Here is a 24,588-nt window from a genome sequence, read left to right on the forward strand (position 1 = left end):
CTCAAGCTGATAGAGTCGTAGAAATGGTATGTTCAGCTTCCACTGGAGATCCTTATATTGCTGAACAAAAATCACTCGCTAAGTAGAGTAGGATTTTTAATTTGCTCCAGAGGGAGACTTTGACCAGAGAGATGACCAGATATGTAGGCAAAGTAGGGTCTGGATAAAAGGGGAAGATTTTCAAGACTTAGGCTCCTTTACTTCTCTGCCAAAGTCCCCCTAAAAAGGAGGAAAAAACCCCAGGCCTATAGTCTAAGTAGGCTAGGTGGGTCAGAGGAGTGCTAATGAAATAATGAAGCCTTTTCACTTCTAATTCAGTGGTTTAAATAGAGCATATGTGAGCAGTGATCTGTGGGCTCCTAAACTTCCATTGAATGGTTGTGACTATGTGAAACAGGGTGGTTTTCTCAAACCATTCGTTCGTGAACTAGTGACCACAGCACAGACAGCACCCTTGTTCGCTTTCATCAGCATGTCCGAGGCCAAAAATTGAATAACCATGAAGACTGAACTGTTTTTTGATCTTCGGAGGTGGTCCTTCCAGATCATGGCTGTGACACATAGAAAAGGTGATACAGAGACATCTGCAGTGCAGGTACCTTGCTTTTGAGAGGGAAATCTGACGGTTCTTTGAACAGAGGTGTAGTACATTTAAGGGTTTGCAGTATGAGATATTTTGGTTTCCAGTGAGCTAATTATGAGAAGTACATTGACACTGTGGTGGCTTAATGTTTTTGTCTTCATAAAATAAGACATTCCATACATATTAAGTCTGCTGCTTGAGTTCAGGATCCTGACACAGGGAAGAAAGGTAAGCAGCAGGATACGGACCCTGGACTTCAGGAAAGCAGACTTCGACTCCCTCAGGAACGGATGGGTAGGATCCCCTGGGGGACTAACATGAAGGGGAAAGGAGTCCAGGAGAGCTGGCTGTATTTCAACTAATCCCTGTTGAGGTTACAGGGACAAACCATCCCGATGTGTCGAAAGAATAGTAAGTATGGCAGGCGACCAGCTTGGCTTAACGGTGAAATCCTAGCAGACCTTAAGCATAAAAAAGAAGCTTACAAGAAGTGGAAGGTTGGACATATGACCAGGGAAGAGTATAAAAATATTGCTCGGGCATGTAGGAATGAAATTAGGAGGGCCAAATCGCACCTGGAGCTGCAGCTAGCGAGAGATGTTAAGAGTAACAAGAAGGTATGTTGACAACAAGAAGAAAGCCAAGGAAAGTGTGGGCCCCTTAATGAATGAGGGAGGCAACCTAGTGACGGAGGATGTGGAAAAAGCTAATGTACTCAATGCTTTTTTTGCCTCTGTCTTCACGAACAAGGTCAGCTCCCAGACTGCTCTGCTGGGCATCACAACATGGGGAATAGATGGCCAGCCCTCTGTGGAGAAAGAGGTGGTTAGGGACTATTTAGAAAAACTGGATGTGCACAAGTTGATGGGGCCGGACGAGTTGCATCCGAGAGTGCTAAAGGAACTGGCGGCTGTGATTGCAGAGCCATTGGCCATTATCTTTGAAAACTTGTGGCGAACGGGGGAAGTCCCGGATGACTGGAAAAAGGCTAATGTAGTGCCAATCTTTAAAAAAGGGAAGGAGGAGGATCCTGGGAACTACAGGCCAGTAAGCCTCACTTCAGTCCCTGGAAAAATCATGGAGCAGGTCCTCAAAGAATCAATCCTGAAGCACTTACATGAGAGGAAAGTGATCACGAACAGTCAGCATGGATTCACCAAGGGAAGGTCATGCCTGACTAATCTAATTGCCTTCTGTGATGAGATTACTGGGTCTGTGGATGAAGATAAAGCAGTGGATGTATTGTATCTTGACTTTAGCAAAGCTTTTGACACTGTCTCCCACAGTATTCTTGTCAGCAAGTTAAGGAAGTATGGGCTGGATGAATGCACTATAAGGTGGGTAGAAAGTTGGCTAGATTGTCGGGCTCAACGGATAGTGATCAATGGCTCCATGTCTAGTTGGCAGCCGGTGTCAAGTGGAGTGCCCCAGGGGTTGGTCCTGGGGCCGGTTTTGTTCAATATCTTCATAAATGATCTGGAGGATGGTGTGGATTGCACACTCAGCAAATTTGCGGATGATACTAAACTGGGAGGAGTGGTAGATACGCTGGAGGGCAGGGATAGGATACAGAGGGACCTAGACAAATTGGAGGATTGGGCCAAAAGAAATCTGATGAGGTTCAACAAGGACAAGTGCAGAGTCCTGCACTTAGGACGGAAGAACCCAATGCACAGCTACAGACTAGGGACCGAATGGCTAGGCAGCAGTTCTGCAGAAAAGGACCTAGGGGTGACAGTGGACGAGAAGCTGGATATGAGTCAGCAGTGTGCCCTTGTTGCCAAGAAGGCCAATGGCATTTTGGGATGTATAAGTAGGGGCATAGCGAGCAGATCGAGGGATGTGATCGTCCCCTCTATTTGACATTGGTGAGGCCTCATCTGGAGTACTGTGTCCAGTTTTGGGCCCCACACTACAAGAAGGATGTGGATAAATTGGAGAGAGTCCAGCGAAGGGCAACAAAAATGATTAGGGGTCTGGAACACATGACTTATGAGGAGAGGCTGAGGGAACTGGGATTGTTTAGTCTGCAGAAGAGAAGAATGAGGGGCGATTTGGTAGCTGCTTTCAACTACCTGAGAGGTAGTTCCAGGGAGGATGGTTCTAGACTATTCTCAGTGGTGGAAGAGGACAGGACAAGGAGTAATGGTCTCAAGTTGCAGTGGGGGAGGTTTAGGTTGAATATTAGGAAAAACTTTTTCACTAGGAGGGTGGTGAAACAGTGGAATGCGTTGCCTAGGGAGGTGGTGGAATCTCCTTCCTTAGAAGTTTTTAAGGTCAGGCTTGACAAAGCCCTGGCTGGGATGATTTAATTGGGTATGGGTCCTGCTTTTGAGCAGGGGGTTGGAATAGATGACCTCCTGAGGTCCCTTCCAACCCTGATATTCTATTAAAATAATTTCATATGCAGTTCTCTTGTATTTTAGGGTAAATGGGTGTGACATCTTCACTAATAATTGAATACTTAAATGAAAAGGGGAATAAATTTTACATTGCAGTCAAATAAATGTATGGTGGAAACCCTAGAAGATAGTAAGAGTGCTAACATTGGGCCAATATTCAAAAAGGGCAGGTGGAATGACCCAGGTAACTATGAACTGATTAGCCTGACACTATTTCTGAGTGAAATAATGGAAAAATCCATATGTCATTAAGCTGATAAAGAATTAAAGGATAGGAATATAATGTCAACATATTTTTATGGAAAACAGTTTTCGTCAAACGCATTTTGTTCTTTGAGATTACTGGTTGGGTTTACAAAATATGACTGTGTAGATGTAATATATTTAGACTTTTTTGTAAAGTGTTTGACTTAGTACCTCACAACATTTTGATTAAAAAATTAGCATGAAAAATATGATATCAATAAAGCATATATTAAATGGATTAAGTGGTTAAGTGACAGATCTCAAAAAGTAGTCATCCGTGGGGGGTGTCATCATCGAATGGGGGTGTTCTGAGGGAGGTGCCATAGGGATCTGTATGAGGCCCAGTGCTATTAAACAGTTTTATCAATGATCTAGAAGTAAATACTGCTGATAAAATGTGCAGATGACACAAAAATTGATGGAGTGATAAATAATGATGGGGCCAGGGCAATCGTACAGAGTGATCTGGGTCGCTTGGTTACAATGCATTTTAATAGAGCCAAATGCAAAATTATATATTTAGGAACAAGGAATGCAGGCCATATCTGTAGAATGGGGGAACTGTTCCTTGGAAAGCACTGACTCTGAAAGGAATGAGATCATTTGAATGTATAAACAAGATTAGTGAGTTGTTAGTAGGGAGTTCATTTTACCTCTTTATATGGCACTGGTGAGACCTATTCTGGAATACCATATTTGCTTCCTATTTTTAAAAGGATGTTGAAAAATTGGAAAAGGTGGAGAAAAGGGCCAAAAATGACTTGAGGATGTGAGAAAATACCAGTGAGATGCTTAAAGCTTAATCTGGTTAATTAATCAAAATAGATTGATATGTGATTTGATTAGTGTATAAGTACCTTCACGGCGAGAAAATGCAGATAACAAAAGTGTTCTTTAGTTTAGTGGAGAAAAGCATCACAAGAACCAATGGCTGGAAGCTGAAGCCAGACCATATAAAATTAGAAATAAGGCACGGATTTTTAACAGTGAAGGTGCTTATGCATTTGAACCAGCTACCAAGGGAATTGTTGGGATTCTGTATCTCTTGATGTTTTCTTATCAAGACTGGATGCCTTTCTGGAAGATATGCTTTAGCCAAGTGCAAGTTATTAAGGCTCAATACAGAGGTGATATTGGGTGAAATTTTAAAGGCCTGTGCTATACAGGTGGTTAAACTAGATGATATAATCGTCCCTTCTGGCCTTAAAGTCTATGGAAAAACTGGCTGTACTCAACAGAAGCACTTTAAAGGATTCTTTGTTTATCCAAAGATTTAAAATACCTTTGAGATCACACTACTGATTCTTTAGTTCTTGTTCCAAAAAAGTTTTAGGAAAGCTAGGGTAAAAAACTATATATACAAGACTTGAACAGTAGCTGAAGAGACAGAACTTCTTTTCTGTCAGTGATTTCAGCTTTCCTGTTATGATTCTAATATTAATGCAATTTAGGCAAAGTGTAAAAATGAAAGTTGCTTTGAAAAAAATCTTAAAGAATGTCAGTGAAATATTAACTAGTTTTCCATGTTGAAATGAATAGGTGCAGTGTAACTCAATGTCAGGGGCCTGATTCTGAAGTTATGTGCACTTGTGTAAATGAACAGTAACTCCAGTGATATTCAGCTGGAGGAAAAAAACAATGGAAGATTAGAATTGGGCCTATCTTCCATGCTGACCCTTATGAATAGTGGGTTACTTGTAAAAGGCTATTACATTGTCCTTCTCTACATTTTTCTTTGAAACCCACTTGTGTCATGGGGCCTACAAACGTAAAAGTGGTTAGGCAGCTGGCGTCCTGTGACCACTACTTATCCTACTGATTCTAATAGTTTCATTGCTCCCCACCAGTTTGTCATATCAATCTACAGTAGAACCTCAGAGTTACGAACACCTCAGGAATGGAGGTTGTTCGTAATTCTGAACAAAAGGTTCTGGTTGTTTTTTCAAAAGTTTACAGCTGAACAGTGACTTAATGTTACCATTGTGACGGGTTCAGTTACAGAGACCCCCTTGGGACTGTCACCTGATGTGCTAAAACTACCTCTGAGCCCGTTTTTCCCTGCCAGCTTGCGACTCCAGGACCCTGTCTTTTGAGCCAGACACGGTAGCCTGCTGCAACACAGACACAGGGTCTGAACCACGCCCCCAAAGCTACAGACTTAACTGAAAACAGCTCAGCAAGTACTCCTGTCTCCAGCACCCAGACACCCAGCTTCCAATGGGATCCAAACCCCAAATAAATCCATTTTACTCTGTATAAAGGTTATACAGGGTAAACTCATAAATTGTCTGCCCTCTGTAACGCTGATAGAGAGATATGCACAGCTGTTTGCTCCCCCAGGTATTAATCACTTGCTCTGGGTTAATTACTAAACAAAAGTGTATTAAGTATAAAAAGTAGGATTTAAGTGGTTTCAAGTAATAACGGACAGAACAAAATAAGTTGCCAAGCAAAATAAAACAAAACACACAAGTCTAAGCCTAATACATTAAGAAACTGAATACAGGTAAATCTCATCCTCAGAAATATTCCACTAAGCTTCTTTCACAGATTAGACTCCTTCCTAGTCTGAGCCCAATCCTTCTCCCCGGTTACAGGAAAGGAGAAGGTTGTGATTGGGGGAGGTACCAGAGTGGATGGAGGAGAGTGACAGCTTGCTGACCAGCCCAAAGGAGTTCTGGTTCTAGGATCTATCTGTGCTCTGTTATTATTTTAAATTAAAGCCTCGTCTTTACTGCTTTAAAAAAAAAAGTTTATTTTAACTTAGGTTTCAGAGTAGCGGCCATGTTAGTCTGTATTCGCAAAAAGGAAAGGAGTACTTGTGGCACCTTAGAAACTAACCAATTTATTTGAGCATAAGCTTTCGTGAGCTACAGCTCACTGCTTATGAAAGCATAAGCTCACGAAAGCTTATGCTCAAATAAATTGGTTAGTCTCTAAGGTGCCACAAGTACTCCCTTTTTCAACTCAGGGTAACTTAATGCAATGAAGATAAGGCATGTTTGTTTTACCACCAGGTAAACTAGGAGAAGTCAGCATTACAACATGCCATGGTGGCTGACCTCTCCTAGTTTGCCTCACATAAAACTACTGTGCCTTGTCTTCACTAGGATTTTATCTGGAGGTAGCTCACATGCCTTAGTTACCCTGAGGTAAAAAAATACCTTTTTAGCAGTAAAGACAAGGCATAACAAATACACTGGTATGTAACTATAAGAATTAAGTAAGCTGGCAAACAGTTCAGCCAGTTTTTCACTGTATGTTGATTTTCTAGTGCTATGCTTCAGGAGCACATTCTAGTGCTCAATTTACCTTCTCTCTCTATCTGTAGTGTCATAAAAATAAAGGGAAGGGTAGCCACCTTTCTGTATACAGTGCTATAAAATCCCTCCTGGCCAGAGGCAACATCCTGTTACCTGTAAACGGTTAAGAAGCTCAGCTAACCTGGCTGGCACCTGACCCACAGAACCAATAAGGGAACAAGATACTTTGAAATCTGGGGGGGGGGGGGGGAAGGCTTTTGTTTGTGCTCTTCGTTTACCTGTTGGTTCTCTCTTGGAACTGAAAGAGGCCAGACAGAAATCCATCTTCTCCAACCCATTCTAATCCAAGTCTCCAATATTGCAATCAGTATAGGTAAGCCAGGCAAGGTGGACTAGTTTATCTTTTTTTTTATATGCATTTTCCCTGTGTTAAGAGGGAGGTTTATTCCCGTTTTCTGTAACTTTAAGGTTTTGCCTGGAGGGGTGGGGGGGATCCTCTGCGTTTTGAATCTAAATACCCTGTAAAGTATTTACCATCCTGATTTTACAGGGGTGATTCTTTTGCCTTTTCTTTAGTTAAAATTCTTCTTTTAAGAACCTGATTGATTTTTTCATTGTTCTTAAGATCCACGTGTTTGGGTCTGTGTTCACCTGTACAAATTGGTGAGGATTATCATCAAGCCTTCCCCAAGAAAGGGAGTGTAGGGCTTGGGGGGATATTTTGGGGAAAGACATCTCCAAGTGGTCTTTTTCCCTGTTCTTTGTTTAAAACACTTCGTGGTGGCCGCATACTGTTCAAGGACAAGGCAAAGTTTGTACCTTGGGGAGGTTTTTAACCTAAGCTGGTAAGAAAAAGCTTAGAGGGTCTTTCATGTGGGTTCCCACATCTGTACCCTAGAGTTCAGAATGGGGAAGGAACCCTGACATGTGGTATTTATATGGCCCTGTCAATGTAGTATCTGAGAGTCTCACAATGGCCTGATCCTGAAATCAGTGGGACCTTGCCGTTAGGATAAAGCCCTAACACTGTGAAGAGTATTAGCTTTCCGAAGATAAATTTAAAGTTTAACCCTCAACATTGCTTTTAGACCTAAATAGGTGTCTATGTATTTCTTATTTGCAGCTACTATGGAAGCAGGCACACAACTACCCTCTATTTCATCTCCTTATGGAGATTGACTCTTACATGTTCTCATGTGTGAACCAGACGGCTGTACGTGAGGAACTAGAGGATGAAACGCGAAGGCTGTGTGACGTTAGACCCTTTCTTCCTGTCCTCAAACTAGTGACAAGGAACTGTGACCCAGGGGAAAAATTGGATTCCAAAATAGGTGTCCTTATAGGAAAAGGTAATTTTTTAAATTTTTTCTGTTTCGTTTTATTTGGAAAAGGGAGGGAGAATCTATTTTGTGCAAGTTAGTTTCACAGAGGCCAGGATATCTCTGCCTCATCCCTTGTCTTCTAGAATCTAGAACTATCCATTCTAAAGGAGATACAAATCTAACTTTAAAAAATTTCTAAACACTGTTGTAACACTAACACGGGAAATTTCAAAAATTGTAGTGAGATTATTTTTGTAACCAGAATAAATAGAATTAACAAAAACAAATGATACACTGTATTTCTGAGCAATTATCACACATATCTGATGAAGTCCTAACGCAAAAGAATGAAGTTCAAGTGGCCGGAACCATCTGAAAAGTGGAAGAGACATGAAGTGGATAAAGTGCCTTACTGCTAGTTTGAAATGTAATTTAATAAAAATAATAAAAATCCAAGTCACTTCTGATTAATGATGACAGTGGCATGACATTTACAGCCACTTAGATCAATTTTCTGAAGATATGATCTTTAATGGGTTCTCAGTGTTTGGCCTCCAGCTCCCAGCATGAGACTTAGCAGAACTCCCTCGCTCAAAGAAGTTTGATTTTTGAGACTGAAGAAGCACTCAGCACAGACCTCCCTGTTTGCACTGTTCGGGCTCCTCCAACAGCAGCTACTTCAGCCTTAGCCAGTCCCTGATTGACCACAATCAGGCAAGGAGTTTCCTGCAGAGAACCAAAAAGAACAGAGATGAAAGAGCTGATAATGATAATTGTTGTAGCTTCTGTCTAATCACAATCAAAAAGCATATGGCTTGAAGTTTCTAAGGGTACTGGTAGGGGCCTTTGCTACTCAGGTATTAGTAGAACAGGACTCATTTTGAACTATTGCTGCCTCAAGGGACCAAAAAGCTTTGGGCTAGGGGGAATTCTGCCAGTTTCACACAGGGATCATGAGACCCATAAGTGAGAATCCCATGAGATATTTCCTAAGAAGAATTACAGACACACATTTTCCTGCTCTCCTATCCCATAAGTGTGTGTGTGAGTGAGGGGAGGGAAGGGTGTTAGAATAAGGATCCTAATGTGTGTAAGAAGGTAGAAACTAGGTCTGTCAAGCAATTAAAAAAATTAATTCTGATTTTTTTTGGATGTTTTCTACATTTTCAAATCTATTGATTTGAATTACAACACAGAATACAAAGTGTACAGTACTCACTTTATATTTATTTTTGATTAAAAATATTTGCACTGTAAAAAAACAAAAGAAACAGTATTTTTCAATTTATCTAATACAAGCACTGTAGTGCAATCTCTGTCCTGAAAGTTGAACTTAAAAATGTAGAATTTTATGTACAAAAAAAAACCAGCATTCAAAAATAAAAGAATGTAAAACTTTAGAGCTGACAAGTCCGCTCAGTTACTTCAGCCAATTGCTCAGACAAACAAATTTGGTTTCAATTTGCAGGAGATAAAGCTGCCTTGTTTACATGTCACCTGAAAATGAGAACAGATGTTCACATGGCACTGTTGTAGCTGGCGTCGCAAGATATTTACATGCCAGGTGTACTAAAGATTCATATGTCCCTTCATGCTTCAACCACCATTTCAGACGTACAGGGCTGTCCCTACGGGAGTGCGTGGTCTGGAGCGGAAATGACGGATTCATCTCTTCTGGGACCAACCATGCCTGCCAATCACACCAGCCCATGGGGCCCTGCAAAGTGCAGGGCTCAGAGTGGTCGCCCAGAGGACGGCTCTGACAGAGACCAAGCGTCTATGCTGATGTTGGGTTCTGCTCGATAACGATCCAAAGTAGAGTGGACCCACGCATGTTCATTTTTATTATCTGAGTCAGATGCCACCAGCAGAAAATTGATTCTCTTTTTTGGTGGTTCGAGTTCTGTAGTTTCCACATCTGAGTGTTGCTCTTTTAAGATTTCTGAAAGTGTGCGCCACACCTTGTCCCTCTCAGATTTTGGACAGCACTTCAGATTCTTAAACCTTGGGTCGAGTGCTGTAGCTATTTTTAGAAATCTCACATTAATACCTTCTTTGTGTTTTGTCAAATCTGCTGTGAAAGTGTTCTTAAAACGAACATGTGCTGGGTCATCATCTGAGACTGCTATAACATGAACTATATGGCAGAATGTGGGTAAAACAGAGCAGGGGACATACAATTCTTCCCAAAGGAGTTCAATCACAAATGTAACTAACACATTTTTTTAATGAGCATCATCAGCCTGGAAGCATGTCTTCTGGAATGGTGGCCAAAGCATGAAGGGGCATATGAATGTTTAGTGTGTCTGGCACGTAAATACTTTGCAGTGCCGACTACAAATGTGCCATGCAAATGCCTGTTCTCACTTTCAGGTGACATTGTAAATACGAAGCAGGCAGCAGTATCTCCCATAAATGTAAGCAAACTTGTTTGTCTTAGTGATTGGCTGAACAAGAAGTAGGACTGAGTGGACTTGTAGGCTCTACAGTTTTTTACATTGTTTTGGTTTTGAATGTAGTTATGTAACAAAAAAAATCTACGTTTGTAAGTTACACTTTCATGATAGAGATTGCACTACAGTACTTGTATGAGTTGAATTGAAAAATACTATTTCTTTTATCATTTTTACAGTGCGAATATTTGTAATAAAAATTATATAAAGTGGGCACTGTACGTTTTGTATTCTGTGTTTTAATAGAAATCAATATATTTAAAAATGTAGAAAAACATCCAAAAATATTTAATGGTATTCTACTGTTTCACAGTGTGATTAATCACGATTTCTTTTTCAGTTAATCAAGTGAGTTAACTGCCATTAATCAACAGCCCTAGTAGAAACCTATTCTTGTTTTGCATAGGTGGTGGCTTTTTGGTTCAGCTAGCTTGGTATGATTCATGGTTTCTTAATAGTTGCACTGTAGACATCTTTCAACATACAATTGTTAAGCGGTTTTGTAGGGGCTTAACATTGCTCTATGAGTGAATTGCTTTTGGCCTTTATTAGTAGAGAATTTTCATCTTTAAATACATGGTCAAATTATTCACTTGCAGATACAAATGAAGATAAATAGGGACTAGTGAGGTCGTACATTGCGTAGCAGAACAATGGAGAATTGTTAGTCCTTTTATACAGACTACAAGTTTTGTTTAGGTTTCAGCAGCAAACTGTCTGCTTGTTTGTTCAAACTGACAATGGAGTCATTACTGCCATAGCCTGTTTAAACACTCCAAAAATAGTATTCTGAAAGATTCTTTGATTAATTATTTCAGTTTTTATGACTCTTCAAGATATTTATGTACAGAGCTAGCTTTGGGTTCCTATTTTGTGCTTTGGAAAAATGATGCATTCCACTATGAACTTGTAAGGTTAAACTCTGCCTGTTCTCAAAAGGTGCTTTAGCACAATTTGGAGAATATTTTTCAAAGTGTGAGAGAAATGTGGTGTTTTGTATATGCCCTTGCTTCATTAGGTATTGAAGAAGTAGAGCTGAGATCTTTCTGCTTTTGGTTTACATAGGTTTAGCAAAGCTAAACCAGTGAATTTGGTTTGTGCAAATTTTTAATCTTTTGGTTTTGACTGGAGTATCAGATTTGTACTAATTCAAAAATCACCAAGAGAAATGCCAGGGTAAACTTGTCTGTTTGCTACACCGTTAGCTTCTTGTAAGCCACCCAGACCATCTTCCCATCTTCTCCTTCTACTTCCTCCTAATTATTTGTGGGAGGGAGAACTGGTGGCTTGCAAACCCTTTCTCCTTGATGTCTTCAAGCTTTGTCTGGCCCCACTGCTTTACTTACTGTCTGCTGTCTTGCAGGATGAGAGGGAGCAGGGAGGTAAAGTGGTTTAATTTTGCTTATCTTCTGGGGTCAGGGAGTAAGAGTGCTCTCTCTTATTTAGCAGTGACATGGAGAGGCTTTTGTTCCTGCTGTTGAACTGAGTCCTTACCACAGACTGTATTAACATTTCCGCTCTCAAAACTTAATTAAAAATTGTATGGAATGCTCAATCCAGAATAGCCAGTTCACTCTTCAGCAGCTCTTCTGGTTCTGCAGGATGAACAGGGATAAAGTAAAGTTAAAACTTATTTAGTAAGCAAAATAAGCATAGAATCATAGGATTGGAAGGGACCTCAAGAGGTCACCTAGTCCAGTCCCCTGCACACATGGCAGGACTAAGTATTATCTAGACCATCCTTGACAGGTGTTTGTCCAACCTGCTCTTAAAAATCTCCAATGATGGAGATTCCACAACCTCCCTAGGCAATTTATACCAGTGCTTAACCACCCTGACAGTTAAGAAGTTTTTCCTAATGTCATATATGGTTCTGAACAAAAAAATCTTTGTCCAGGAGATTTGCAAAGCAGCCAAATTCTCTGCTGTATGTTTATGAAGTACCATTGCTTGGATTTGGCTTCAAGGAGAGGAATCTCAGTTTGGATTATTCGTTTTCTATAGGATTTCTGAGGTAGAAGAGGCCAAGCTCTTCTATCTTCTAGAATTTTTTATTCAGAATGTCTCTTTTCAAGTTATTTATCTAAATTTTATTAAAAATGGTGGAGTCTCCAAGTAAGATCCAGGGACCGCACTCTGGCAAGAAACCAAGGAATTCTCCCCTTTTTGGTAGCTAGGCTGGAGAGTAGGGCTTCTTGCCAGGATGTTACCCCTGGAACTCATTGGCCTCTGGATAATAGATGTCATTAAAACATTTCAAGCCCAGACTTGCTATAGTTTTAATAAGTCTCTTCAGAATCAAGTAAAAATGTTATGAGGTGAAGAGGAACACAAATGTAGTGTTTTAACTGCTTTATTTTAGAAATGGGGTGTGTTTTCTCCCCAGTTTTATGCATGACTTGTTCTAGGGCATATAAATTCTATAGAAAAATGCTGTATGCAAAATATTAAGTCTCTTGTAACATCTTATATAGGTTGTGGTAGTGACTCAATGGTTAACATTGCATTGCGATTTTCTTTTAGAACAGGACTAAAGTTCTTTGCATTACTGATTGAATTCCACTTCTGGTACAGAAACTGTCCAGGAGAGATTAGAATTTTCTGTGCTATTTTGGAAGTAAAAAATGTTTAGGTGGGAAGGCATGTGAACTGAGGCTAATGGCAAGTTCATTTAGCCTTAACTGGTGATTTTCTTTGTTTTTAGTGATTATGTTGATTTAAAAAAAAAGCACATAAACAATCTTAACTCTGTTAAAAAGATTTTGAGGGTGAGTGGGTGGGAATAGCTATACAATATTTATGCAACTAAATATTCCTTGTTTGATTGAATCTTTTTAGGCCTCCATGAGTTTGATGCCTTACAGGACCCTGAAGTGAAAGAATTCCGCAGTAAAATGCGGCGAATCAGTGAAGAGAAACTCCTGTCGCTTGTGGGCCTGTCTTGGATTGACTGGCTAAAGCACAGTTATCCTCCAGAACAAGAACCCTCAATCCCAGAAAACTTTCAAGATAAACTCTATGGTGGAAATCTTGTAGTGGCCATTCATTTCGATAAGTGCCAGGTAGAGTTACTAGATGCCAGAATAGGAGTCTTTTTACATACATGTACTTTTTGATTTGGGATCACAGTTCATATGTGAGCTACACTTCATGTTGGCTTGACGTGAGACAGTCTGCTCTTCAAGATAGGTCACCAGGATATAGGAAAATGGTACCCTGATCAAATACGTGGTGAACTGAATAAGGTTTAAAATACTGTAGTGTTTACTTCAGAACACAGATTCTGCCTTGGAAGTTCTTCGCCTTTGTTGGAGGGTGAGAAGAGGAAACCATCATTAGAAGTTGAGATTACTAGAGCAGAATACATTAATTGATAAAATGACATGCAATGATCATTCATGTATTAAGCAAATGTTGCTCTGTAAGAGGAATGCAATATGAATTACCTAATGTGAATTGATGGTAGAAACAATATCTGTCTGCAAACATATTTTATCTTTTTGTCTGATAGACACTGATTACGTTTTTAGCTGCATCTTCATGATTCTTTGTATTCTTTCATGTTTAATCAAAGTATAAAATGTAGTTCATTGTTGGCAGAACTTCTCTGGCCAATTCTTATTTCAATACTTTGCTAATGATTGATTTTAGGCCAAGGAAACACTAAGAATACTAAAAAACAGACTAGTAAACTGGCAGGTCCTGGAATACTTTTTTCTCATATTTAACAATATAACACACATATAACAATGGGTGTTACCATACACACTGTAACAAGAGTGATCAGGTAAGGTGAGCTATTCCAGCGGGGGGTACACGAAGTAAAACTATTTCCCCATGTTTATTTCCCCCCCCTACTGTTCCTCAAACATTCTTGTCAAAAGCTGGAAATGGCCTACCTTGATTATCACTACAAAAGGTTTCCCCCCGCTGGTAATAGCTCACCTTACCTGATCACTCTTGTTACAGTGTGTATGGTAACACCCATTGTTTCATGTTCTCTGTGTATATAAAATCTCTCCACTGTATTTTCCACTGCATGCATCCGATGAAGTGAGCTGCAGCTCACGAAAGCTTACGCTCAAATAAATTTGTTAGTCTCTAAGGTGCCACAAGTACTCCTTTTCTTTTTGCGGATACAGACTAACGCGGCTGCTGCTCTGAAACCTATACATTTCTAGAGAGCATGATATTTTATTAATCCATGGTAGCCTAGCAGTGTTTACATTGCCACAATTGTTCTATAACCCAGTGTTTGGCCGGGTTAGCGCTCTCCCAATCCACTACCCCTTTGATTTGTTTTAATAATACTATAGAATATTTGGATTAGCTAGTCCCCATTCTGTTTGAGTAGTTACGAACAAAGTATCTGCACTCACTTGTAGTCTTTTCTTATTCCATATTAATTCTAACAACCTCCTCTGTGTTCCTGTAGGGTTTTATCTGGGATGATCACGAGAACGATTTTGAAACAAGAAAGATAACAATGGCAAAAAAATATTCATTTTGATTGTGACTGTTCTTCCCAGCCAAGAAATTGCATACTTCCTCCAGCACTCCAGATCTTTTTGTTGAAGTAATGACATTTAAATTGTAGATTGTCTGAGATTTGAATCCCCAGGCATTTGAAAGAATTTGTTTCCCAATTGTACCCAAATGTTCTCTGGAGGAATGACTTCTTAGAGTCTGGCTCCCTTTGTTTTTACGGCACTAGAATGAATCAGGATGTCTGATTTTAAAAGAGAGTTCTCAAAACCATTGAGTACATGTGGTGCAAATTCTGACACAGTTCTTAACTATTCATACTCTTAAATCAACTGTTCCAATTTTAAACTTGATACTAATAAAATCTCTGATTGAAAAGTTATTGATTGGAAATAGTAAAGAAGAACTTTGCTGATCTGGTGAAAAAGAATGAGCCTGATTACATAGTTGAGGCTGGATAATGAGTGACAATACAACACTAACAACCTTCTTACATGTCCAGCTTAATAGGAAATTTCTCTTGTACCTTCCAACAAGGGCCTGGCTCCAGAGGCTCATGTATTTGTCACTTCCAGACTAATTTACTGTAATTCTTTGAATCTGAAGCAGATACAAAAACACGGTGAAAATTGTAGATAGTGCAGAATGTGGCTGCCTGCCTTCTCCATGGCTTAGTCTGCTGTGAACACATCAAATCTGTCTTGTGGTCCCTCCATTGCTTCCCAGTCCATTTCTGATGCCAGTTGGTTCCAATAGCCATTAATAGTCCAAGTCCTATTTTGTTACATTTGCGCTATCTGGATGTTTCTGTTTGTGGTTTGTTAGTTTTATAAAAGCAATAATCAGAAGAGAATTTAAAAAATAAAGGAGAATGGCATCTCCTTTCAACCAGAGAGAGCAAACTGAGGAATTACAAAAAGGGTTATCCCCAAAATAATTATCTAATAATCCCCAAGATTAGCTGCCTAGAATACATCAACAAACTATGATATTAATCAAACGGCTCCTTGATCTAGAGAGAAACCACCTCTCTCTCGCATTTAAATACATGTAAAGATACCCCCCTCCACCCCAAATAAGAGCCTGTAGTACAGCATCAGCAATTGTGGGGAGAGACTGCTTCACTCCCTGGCTCCCTCACATTAGTTATGGTGTGGGTGAGAAGACAAAAGAGGCCGCTGGGGTCTGGCAACAGCTGTAGGAAGGGAGGCTGATGTGGACCATACCATTTTGAAAGTGAGAAAATGTTGAATTGATTTTGACTTAGTTTATTATGGTTATAAGTTTCCATTTGAGAGGCTTGGCTTTTTACCAAGAAGTCTATATATAAATAAGACATAAGACAAAATAATGCAAGCTAGACCACACTACATTTGTAAATTACTTTTAGAATGATTACATATTTCTAGAGTATTCTTTAAATGAAAACTCTGTGTGAGTTGTTACAAATCAACTTGTGTATAACATATGCTGAGAAGGAAGAGAGGGAAGGTTTCTATGGAAGAAATATATTTCTCCTTTTTGAGACTTTTTAATTTCACCGTAACTTGTATCTGTGGTAGTCTCAAAGAAATTAATTTAGGTACAGTAACTATATAACTTTAGAGCAGCATGGGGAATATGCAGATAATCTCTGAAAACAATATAAAATGTTTCACTGAAAATTCAGGTTCTTCCGTAATTCTGTACATAATCGCATCAAGTATCTGGTAACCCCCCCACCCCAAAAATCAAATATCTTTTTTGAAATATAATTCTGGTAGCATAGCCTAATTTTTTAATTGCCTGCCTTTTTTTTTTTTATGCAAGATTTTACTTACAGGACAATTTGATAAATTTCTCTGTTAGATTGCATCTGTTTTGCCCACTTGTTGCATCTTGTATTTAGGCCATAATCCTGAAACTGACTTCATGGGTAGACTCCTGGGCTCATGCAGAGGCATTTGCAAGTTTGAGGCCTTGGGTCCCAATTCTGCAAAGATTTATGTACATGCTTAACTTTGTTCACTGTGACCAGTTCCATTCAGAACGTGCAGGATTGGGTTTTAGATTATAATCTTTTTTGGGCAGGGTCTGTCACTTGCTATTTGTCTTGACCTGGTTGAACCCACTAGGCACTGCTGCATGACCAATAATAATAACCAGTAGTTATTTACAGGCAAGTAACTTTATGATTTAAAGCATTCAAACTCACCAAGCTTAAAACAGATAGATATGATTACAAATATAGACTTTATTTTACATTTTCCTTATTTGAGCTTGGCTGCAAGTCAAGGGCTCCCAGAAACACTGTGTTCTCATATTATTGATCCCTTTGTGGTAAAATTTAAAAATAAAAATCATAAATAGAAAACACTAAAGTGTTAATTGTTTATTCAGTTTTGGTAGACTAATATTTCTACTTAAGATTTCGTGCTCTTAAAAAGTGTCTTGATCACAGCCAGGATTAGGAGATAACCATCTCATAGCTTCTAGGAGGGTTACTGTTTCACTTGCAATAGTTTTATACAGATTAACCATAGTTGCCTTTAATTATAATATTAAAAATAGATTTTCATATTTTTTTTCAGTTTCTTGAGAGTGCAAATATGAAATCTAGATACAGGCCAAAATGAGGTTATCTGTATATCTGAAGTAACCTTTCCTTGAGAGAATATATTCACACAAATAAAAGAACTTAAAATAGTAATAATAAAACTTATACACAAGCTTTGTATCAGGTTATGAATCCAACTATGACAGATACTTTTGCAACATTTACCAATATAATTAATATTCACTCCACTTGAAATATATTGAGCAAAATTTTCAAAAGCACCAAAGTGATTTAGGCTCCTAATTCACTTAGGTGCTTCTGAAAACTCTCACTTGTATGTACAGCATGGTATATATTTATATATTTTTCCTTTTAATACATTTCTATGAAAAGTTGTGTTAAATAGTCTCTCTTTTTTATGTTGTTAGGATGTATTTAGTTTTCAAGTATCTCCTAACATAAATCCTGTTAAGCTGAATGAATTGGCAATCCGAAAACGTTTGACTATCCATGGAAAGGAAGACGAAGTTGATCCTTATGACTATGTGTTGCAAATTAGTGGAAGACTGGAATATATTTTTGGTGACCGCCCATTAATTCAGTTCCAGGTATTGAAATTTTTTTGAATTCTAAATTTAAGACAAAAGTGGGTTTTGCCTGGAAACAAGGAAAATTAATTCACAATTATGCTGGAGTAACTTCTGGTTGAGGAATTTAACTTTTTCTATGAAGCTTCCTTCCAAATGGAATAAATTTGAGGAGATAATTGCTCCAAATTTGGTTTTGACATAGCTTGTGACACCACATAGTATTTAGAAATCACAGAGGTGTCAGGTTTATCGGGAGAGAAAGTATAACATTTTATTAATTGCATGGGCACACGACTCCATCTGTGTCTTCTCTGACTTCTGGAACATCTTGTTCAGACGAGGCATGTTCATGCATTAGTATATGAGTTAGTTCCTCCTGTAATAATAAAATACTGCATTTGCGTGTAAAAATCAAGATAGAAATATATGGTGGTTAAGCATATGGAGGCTTAGCTTCGGGGACTTGAATTTCCAGTATGAAACAGGCACCCTGAAAATCATCCTGAGGTGGTGTGACATGGTCAATTCTTGGCTATCATGTCATTTATTGGGTGTAGTTCTTTTGGATGACACCTTAAAAAACAAAGTTCTGCCTGCCCTGTGTGGACATTAATGATTCCTTGGCACTCACCTTCATGGTTAAACTCTCTGTCCTTGGCCATATTTTCCACTTCTCATTTCATCCACTATTATCTGGTGTTGTCCACGTGTACCAGTGTGTTGCCTCCTTGCGTTTGAGAGGTAGAAAACTTTTTCTAATATCTAAATCTTCCTTGCTGCAGATTAAGCAGAATACTTTAATCTACCTTCAGTGGACATGGAGGCCAATAGATCACCATCCTCTTTATAACAGCCCTTAACATACATATCAGGCCTGGACTCAGTCATCTTTTCTGAAGACTAAAAATATGCAGTTTTTGAAACCTTTTCTCATAGATCCTGTTTTCAAAATCTTTTAGTATTTTTGTTGCTCTTCTCTGGGCTCTCCAATTTGTCCACATCTTTCTTAAGGTGTAGTGCCCACAACTGCACACAGGACTCCAGCTGATGCCTCAGCAGTGCCAAATAGTGCAGAACAAAAACCTCCTGTGCCTTACATATGACATTCCTGTTAATACACCCCAGAATTTTTTGAAACTGCATCAACATGATGGCTCATAATCGATTTGTGATCCACTGTAACCCAGATCCTTTTCAGCAGTATTCCAGTTATTCCCCATTTTGTATTTGTGCACTTGATTTTTTCCTTCCTAAGTGAAGTGCTGTGGAGTTGTATTGAATTTAATCTTGTTGATTTCAGACCAACTCTCCAGTTTATTAAGGGCCTTCTGAATTCTAATCCTGTCCTCCAAAGTGCTTGCAAAGCCTCCCTGCTTGGTGTCATCCACAAATTATATAAGCATACTCTGTGCTATTATCTAAGTTATTAATAAAATATTGAACAGACCAAGGATAAATCTAAGCTGGACCCCAGTAAATATGTTCTCTATTTGGCCAAAAACCACTGATAACTACTCTTTGAGAATATTTTTTCAACAAGCTGTGCATCCACCTTATAGTAATTTCATCTAGACCACATTTCCCTAGTTTGTTTATGGGAATGTCATGTGGGGCTATGTCAAAAGCTTTCCTAAAATCATCTTAATTTAATTTTCTTAATTATCTGAAGTTCATGAGTCAAATTTAGCATGAGCTAAAATGGTTTTAAACAACAAGAATGGAATTATTATCAGCTTGTAACAACTATTTTCTGTCTGGCTTCAGTATATCCGTAAGTGTGTGATGAACAGGACTCTTCCTCACCTGACACTGGTTGAGTGTTGTAGCATAAAGAAAATGTGTGAACAGGAAATGATTGCCATAGAAGCTGCCATAAACCAAAAATCATCCAACCTTCCTCTTCCTCTGCTACCAAAAAAAACACGAACAGTTACTGTAAGTTGATATGGAGAACATTTACTAACAAAAGTAACGTAAGACACACCACTGATGACTTTTTTTCCTTTATGTATGTTTTTCCTCTCATACCTCTTTCCCAAGAGTCTCCTATTGTTGCTCAAGATGCTACATCAAGGATAAGAGGTCTTGGTGTCTTTACCCTGTCCTTTCCATTTTGATTCTTTTAACCTCTTCCAAATTTAAGCCCCTTTTCCACTAATACTGACAACACTTTTTACTACAAGCCAGAGGAGCAGGTGGTTACCTGTAACTAACCAGTGGAGAAGTTACATGAGGGAACGAATAATTCCCCAGCTTCATCTGCATGCCTGCTTTCCATCAGCTGCGGCCTTGTGTCTGCTTCTTAACCCAGATTTGCTGCACAGTGCTGCCACTTCAATAAACTCTGAAATATTTTTACAAATTCTTAACATCATGTATGACAATTGGATTTTTTAAAAATTTTATCAGTCTGTTAATTAAACTGCTACCCTCAGAATGTGATTGCAATTTCTATAAGTGTGAATCCTGGGAACAAGGAGAGACTTTGTTCAGTGATACAGTAGTTATTGCAAAGTTTTGTTTTTAAACGGCTTGTATGTATGCGAGATGAATAGGTTTGAAACTTACAGGAGGAAACATTTATTCTGATTTGTCAACCATCACAGCAGGCATATTTTAGTCCCAAGATGTGGTTTACGTGGGTTATTTTCTTTCCTGCTCCCTCAGGGCATCTGAAATGGTCTTGTGGCTATGATAGCTGAATTTTTCTTCATTCAATTCTTAAAAAAACAATTAGTTTTAATATTTAATCATGCATTTTTAGCTTTATCCATGAATATTGGAAAAATATTTAATATATAAAATACTAGATCATTAAATTGCATTTAAAAAAAGACTTCCACCTTTCTGTTTTCCTTGCAGCAGCTGACCCAGAGTGTGTGGGATATTAGCAACCCTTTCAAGATTATGCTGTTAAAGGGTAATAAATTGAACACAGAAGAAACTGCCAAAGTAAGTAATGTAGAGCCTAGCATCAGGAGATGTTCTTCTGACTGATCATTTTAATTTGCAAAGTGTTTACTGAATGTCAGCTAATAAAGGCTCCAGTTCAGCAAGGGCCTTAAGCAATATGCACATGAATAGTCTCAGTTGCACTATGCACCTGCCTACAATAAGACACATGCTTTAGTGCCTTGTCTAGTTTGTCCCTGATTTTCAGCAAATGTTTTTCTAATGTTTGGTGTGATGTTGGCACAAAAGGTATGCATGCAGATCAAGCTATTTTGATATAGACATGTATGCCTTATACACGAGCACAGATTAAATATGAATGCATTCTGATTCAACACTAGATATATAGTGTTTTATGTAGCTCTGATTAAACTTTATCTTATATAAGGCTAAGGGTATGTCTACACTATGGAAAAAGGTCGAATTTATAGAAGTCGGTTTTTTAGAAATCGGTATTATATATTCGAGTGTGTGTGTCCCCACAGAAAATGCTCTAAGTGCATTAAGTGCATTAACTCGGCAGAGTGCTTCCACAGTACCGAGGCTAGAGTCGACTTCCGGAGCGTTGCACTGTGGATAGCTATCCCACAGTTCCCGCAGTCTCCGCTGCCCATTGGAATTCTGGATTGAGATCCCAATGCCTGATGGAGCTAAAACATTGTCGCGGGTGGTTCTGGGTACATATCGTCAGGCCCCTGTTCCCTCCCTCTCTCCGTCAGAGCAACGGCAGACAATCGTTCCGCGCCTTTTTTCTGTGCGGACGCCATACCAAGGCAAGCATGGAGGCCGCTCAGCTCACTTTGGCAATTAGGAGCACATTAAACACCACACGCATTATCCAGCAGTATATGCAGCACCGGAACCTGGCAAAGCGATACCGGGCAAGGAGGCGACATCAGCGCGGTCACGTGAGTGATCAGGACATGGACACAGATTTCTCTGAAAGCATGGGCCCTGCCAATGCATGCATCATGGTGCTAATGGGGCAGGTTCATGCTGTGGAACGCCGATTCTGGGCTCGGGAAACAAGCACAGACTGGTGGGACCGCACAGTGTTGCAGGTCTGGGACGATTCCCAGTGGCTGCGAAACTTTCGCATGCGTAAGGGCACTTCCATGGAACTTTGTGACTTGCTTTCCCCTGCCCTGAAGCGCATGAATACCAAGATGAGAGCAGCCCTCACAGTTGAGAAGCGAGTGGCGATAGCCCTGTGGAAGCTTGCAACACCAGACAGCTACCGGTCAGTTGGGAATCAATTTGGAGTGGGCAGATCTATTGTGGGGGCTGCTGTGATGCAAGTAGCCCACGCAATCAAAGATCTGCTGATATCAAGGGTAGTGACCCTGGGAAATGTGCAGGTCATAGGGGATGGCTTTGCTGCAATGGGATTCCCTAACTGTGGTGGGGCCATAGATGGAACCCATATCCCTATCTTGGCACCGGAGCACCAAGCCGCTGAGTACATAAACCGCAAGGGGTACTTTTCAATAGTGCTGCAAGCTCTGGTGGATCACAAGGGACGTTTCACCAACATCAATGTGGGATGGCCGGGAAAGGTACATGACGCTCGCATCTTCAGGAACTCTGGTCTGTTTCAAAAGCTGGAAGGGACTTTATTCCCAGACCAGAAAATAACTGTTGGGGATGTTGAAATGCCTATATGTATCCTTGGGGACCCAGCCTACCCCTTAATGCCATGGCTCATGAAGCCGTACACAGGCAGCCTGGACAGTAGTCAGGAGCTGTTCAACTACAGGCTGAGCAAGTGCAGAATGGTGGTAGAATGTGCATTTGGACGTTTAAAGGCGCGCTGGCGCAGTTTACTGACTCGCTTAGACCTCAGCAAAACCAATATTCCCACTGTTATTACTGCTTGCTGCGTGCTCCACAATATCTGTGAGAGTAAGGGGGAGACATTTATGGCGGGGTGGGAGGTTGAGGCAAATCGCCTGGCTGCTGGTTACGCGCAGCCAGACACCAGGGCGGTTAGAAGAGCACAGGAGGGCGCGATACGCATCAGAGAAGCTTTGAAAACCCAGTTTCATGACTGGCCAGGCTACGTTGTGAAAGTTCTGTTTGTTTCTCCTTGATGAAACCCCCTGCCCCTTGGTTCACTCTACTTCCCTGTAAGCTAACCACCCTCCCCTCCTCCCTTCGATCACCACTTGCACAGGCAGTAAAGTCATTGTTGCTTCACATTCATGCATTCTTTATTCATTCATCACACAAATAGGGGGATGACTACCAAGGTAGCCCAGGAGGGGTGGTGGAGGAGGGAAGGAAAATGCCACACAGCACTTTGAAAGTTTACAACTTTAAAATTTATTGAATGCCAGCCTTCTTTTTTTTGGGCAATCCTCTGTGGCGGAGTGGCTGGTTGGCCGGTGGCCCCCCCACCGCGTTCTTGGGTGTCTGGGTGTGGAGGCTATGGAACTTGGGGAGGAGGGTGGTTGGTTACACAGGGGCTGTAGTGGTAGTCTGTGCTCCAGCTGCCTTTGCTGCAGCTCAACCATGCTCCAGTGTATGGCTGAGCTGCAGCAAAGGCAGCTGGAGCACAGACTGGTTTGGTCCTCCAGCAGCCTCAGCATTGAATCCTGCCTCCTCTCATCACGCTGCCGCCACTTACTCTCTTCAGCCCGCCACCTCTCCTCCCAGTCATTTTGTGCTTTCCTGCACTCTGACATTATTTGCCTCCACGCATTCGTCTGTGCTCTTGTCAGTGCGGGAGGACAGCATGAGCTCGGAGAACATTTCATCGTGAGTGCATTTTTTTTTCTTTCTAATCTTCACTAGCCTCTGGGAAGGAGAAGATCCTGTGATCATGGAAACACATGCAGCTGGTGGAGAAAAAAAAAGGGACAGCGGTATTTAAAAAGGCACATTTTATAAAACAGTGGCTACACTCTTTCAGGGTAATCCTTGCTGTTAACATTACATACATAGCACATGTGCTTTCGTTACAAGGTTGCATTTTGCCTCCCCCCACCGCGTGGCTACCCCCTCAACCCTCCCCGTGGCTAACAGCGGGGAACATTTCTGTTTAGCCACAGGCAAAAAGCCCAGCAGGAACGGGCTCCTCTGAGTGTCCCCTGAAGAAAAGCACTCTATTTCAACCAGGTGACCATGAATTATGTCTCACTCTCCTGAGGATAACACAGAGAGATAAAGAACGGATGTTGTTTGAATGCCAGCAAACATACACTGCAATGCTTTGTTGTACAATGATTCCCGAGTATGTGTTACTGGCCTGGAGTGGTAAAGTGTCCTACCATGAAGGACGCAATAAGGCTGCCCTCCCCAGAAATCTTTTGCAAAGGCTTTGGGAGTACATCCAGGAGAGCCGCGAATGCCAGGGCAAAGTAATCCTTTCACATGCTTGCTTTTAAACCATGTATAGTATTTTAAAAGGTACACTCACCGGAGGTCCCTTCTCTGCCTGCCGGGTCCAGGAAGCAGCCTTGGGTGGGTTCAGGGGGTACTGACTCCAGGTCCAGGGTGAGAAACAGTTCCTGGCTGTCGGGAAAACTGGTTTCTCTGCTTGCTTGCTGTGAGCTATCTACAACCTCCTCCTCCTCATCTTTTTCTTCTTCGTCCCCAAAACCTGCTTCCATGTTGCCTCCATCTCCATTGAAGGAGTCAAACAACACAGCTGGGGTAGTGGTGGCTGAACCCCCTAAAATGGCATGCAGCTCATCATAGAAACGGCATGTTTGGGGCTCTGACCCGGAGCGGCCGTTCGCCTCTCTGGTTTTCTGG

General features: G+C 40.5%; 1 protein-coding gene across 17 annotated transcripts in view; it reads left to right on the forward strand.

Annotated features, from left to right (window-relative positions):
• The window catches only part of PIK3CB (phosphatidylinositol-4,5-bisphosphate 3-kinase catalytic subunit beta), a 185,370-nt gene that overhangs the window by 87,302 nt on the left and 73,480 nt on the right, over window positions 1-24,588 (forward strand). For 14 of the 17 annotated variants that reach the window (XM_073359996.2, XM_073360002.2, XM_073359999.2 and 11 more), the window contains 5 exons: window positions 7,618-7,843; window positions 13,108-13,331; window positions 17,719-17,898; window positions 19,645-19,815; window positions 20,743-20,832. In XM_073359996.2, coding sequence (XP_073216097.2) covers window positions 7,618-7,843; window positions 13,108-13,331; window positions 17,719-17,898; window positions 19,645-19,815; window positions 20,743-20,832 — 891 coding nt within the window. Of the gene's footprint in view, window positions 1-531; window positions 596-7,617; window positions 7,844-13,107; window positions 13,332-17,718; window positions 17,899-19,644; window positions 19,816-20,742; window positions 20,833-24,588 lie in introns of all 17 variants that reach the window. The other 3 variants (XM_073360010.2, XM_073360007.2, XM_073360009.2) reach the window with 3 other exon arrangements.

Source organism: Lepidochelys kempii, chromosome 9, assembly GCF_965140285.1.
Source record: "Lepidochelys kempii isolate rLepKem1 chromosome 9, rLepKem1.hap1, whole genome shotgun sequence".
Lineage (NCBI taxonomy): Eukaryota > Metazoa > Chordata > Testudines > Cheloniidae > Lepidochelys > Lepidochelys kempii.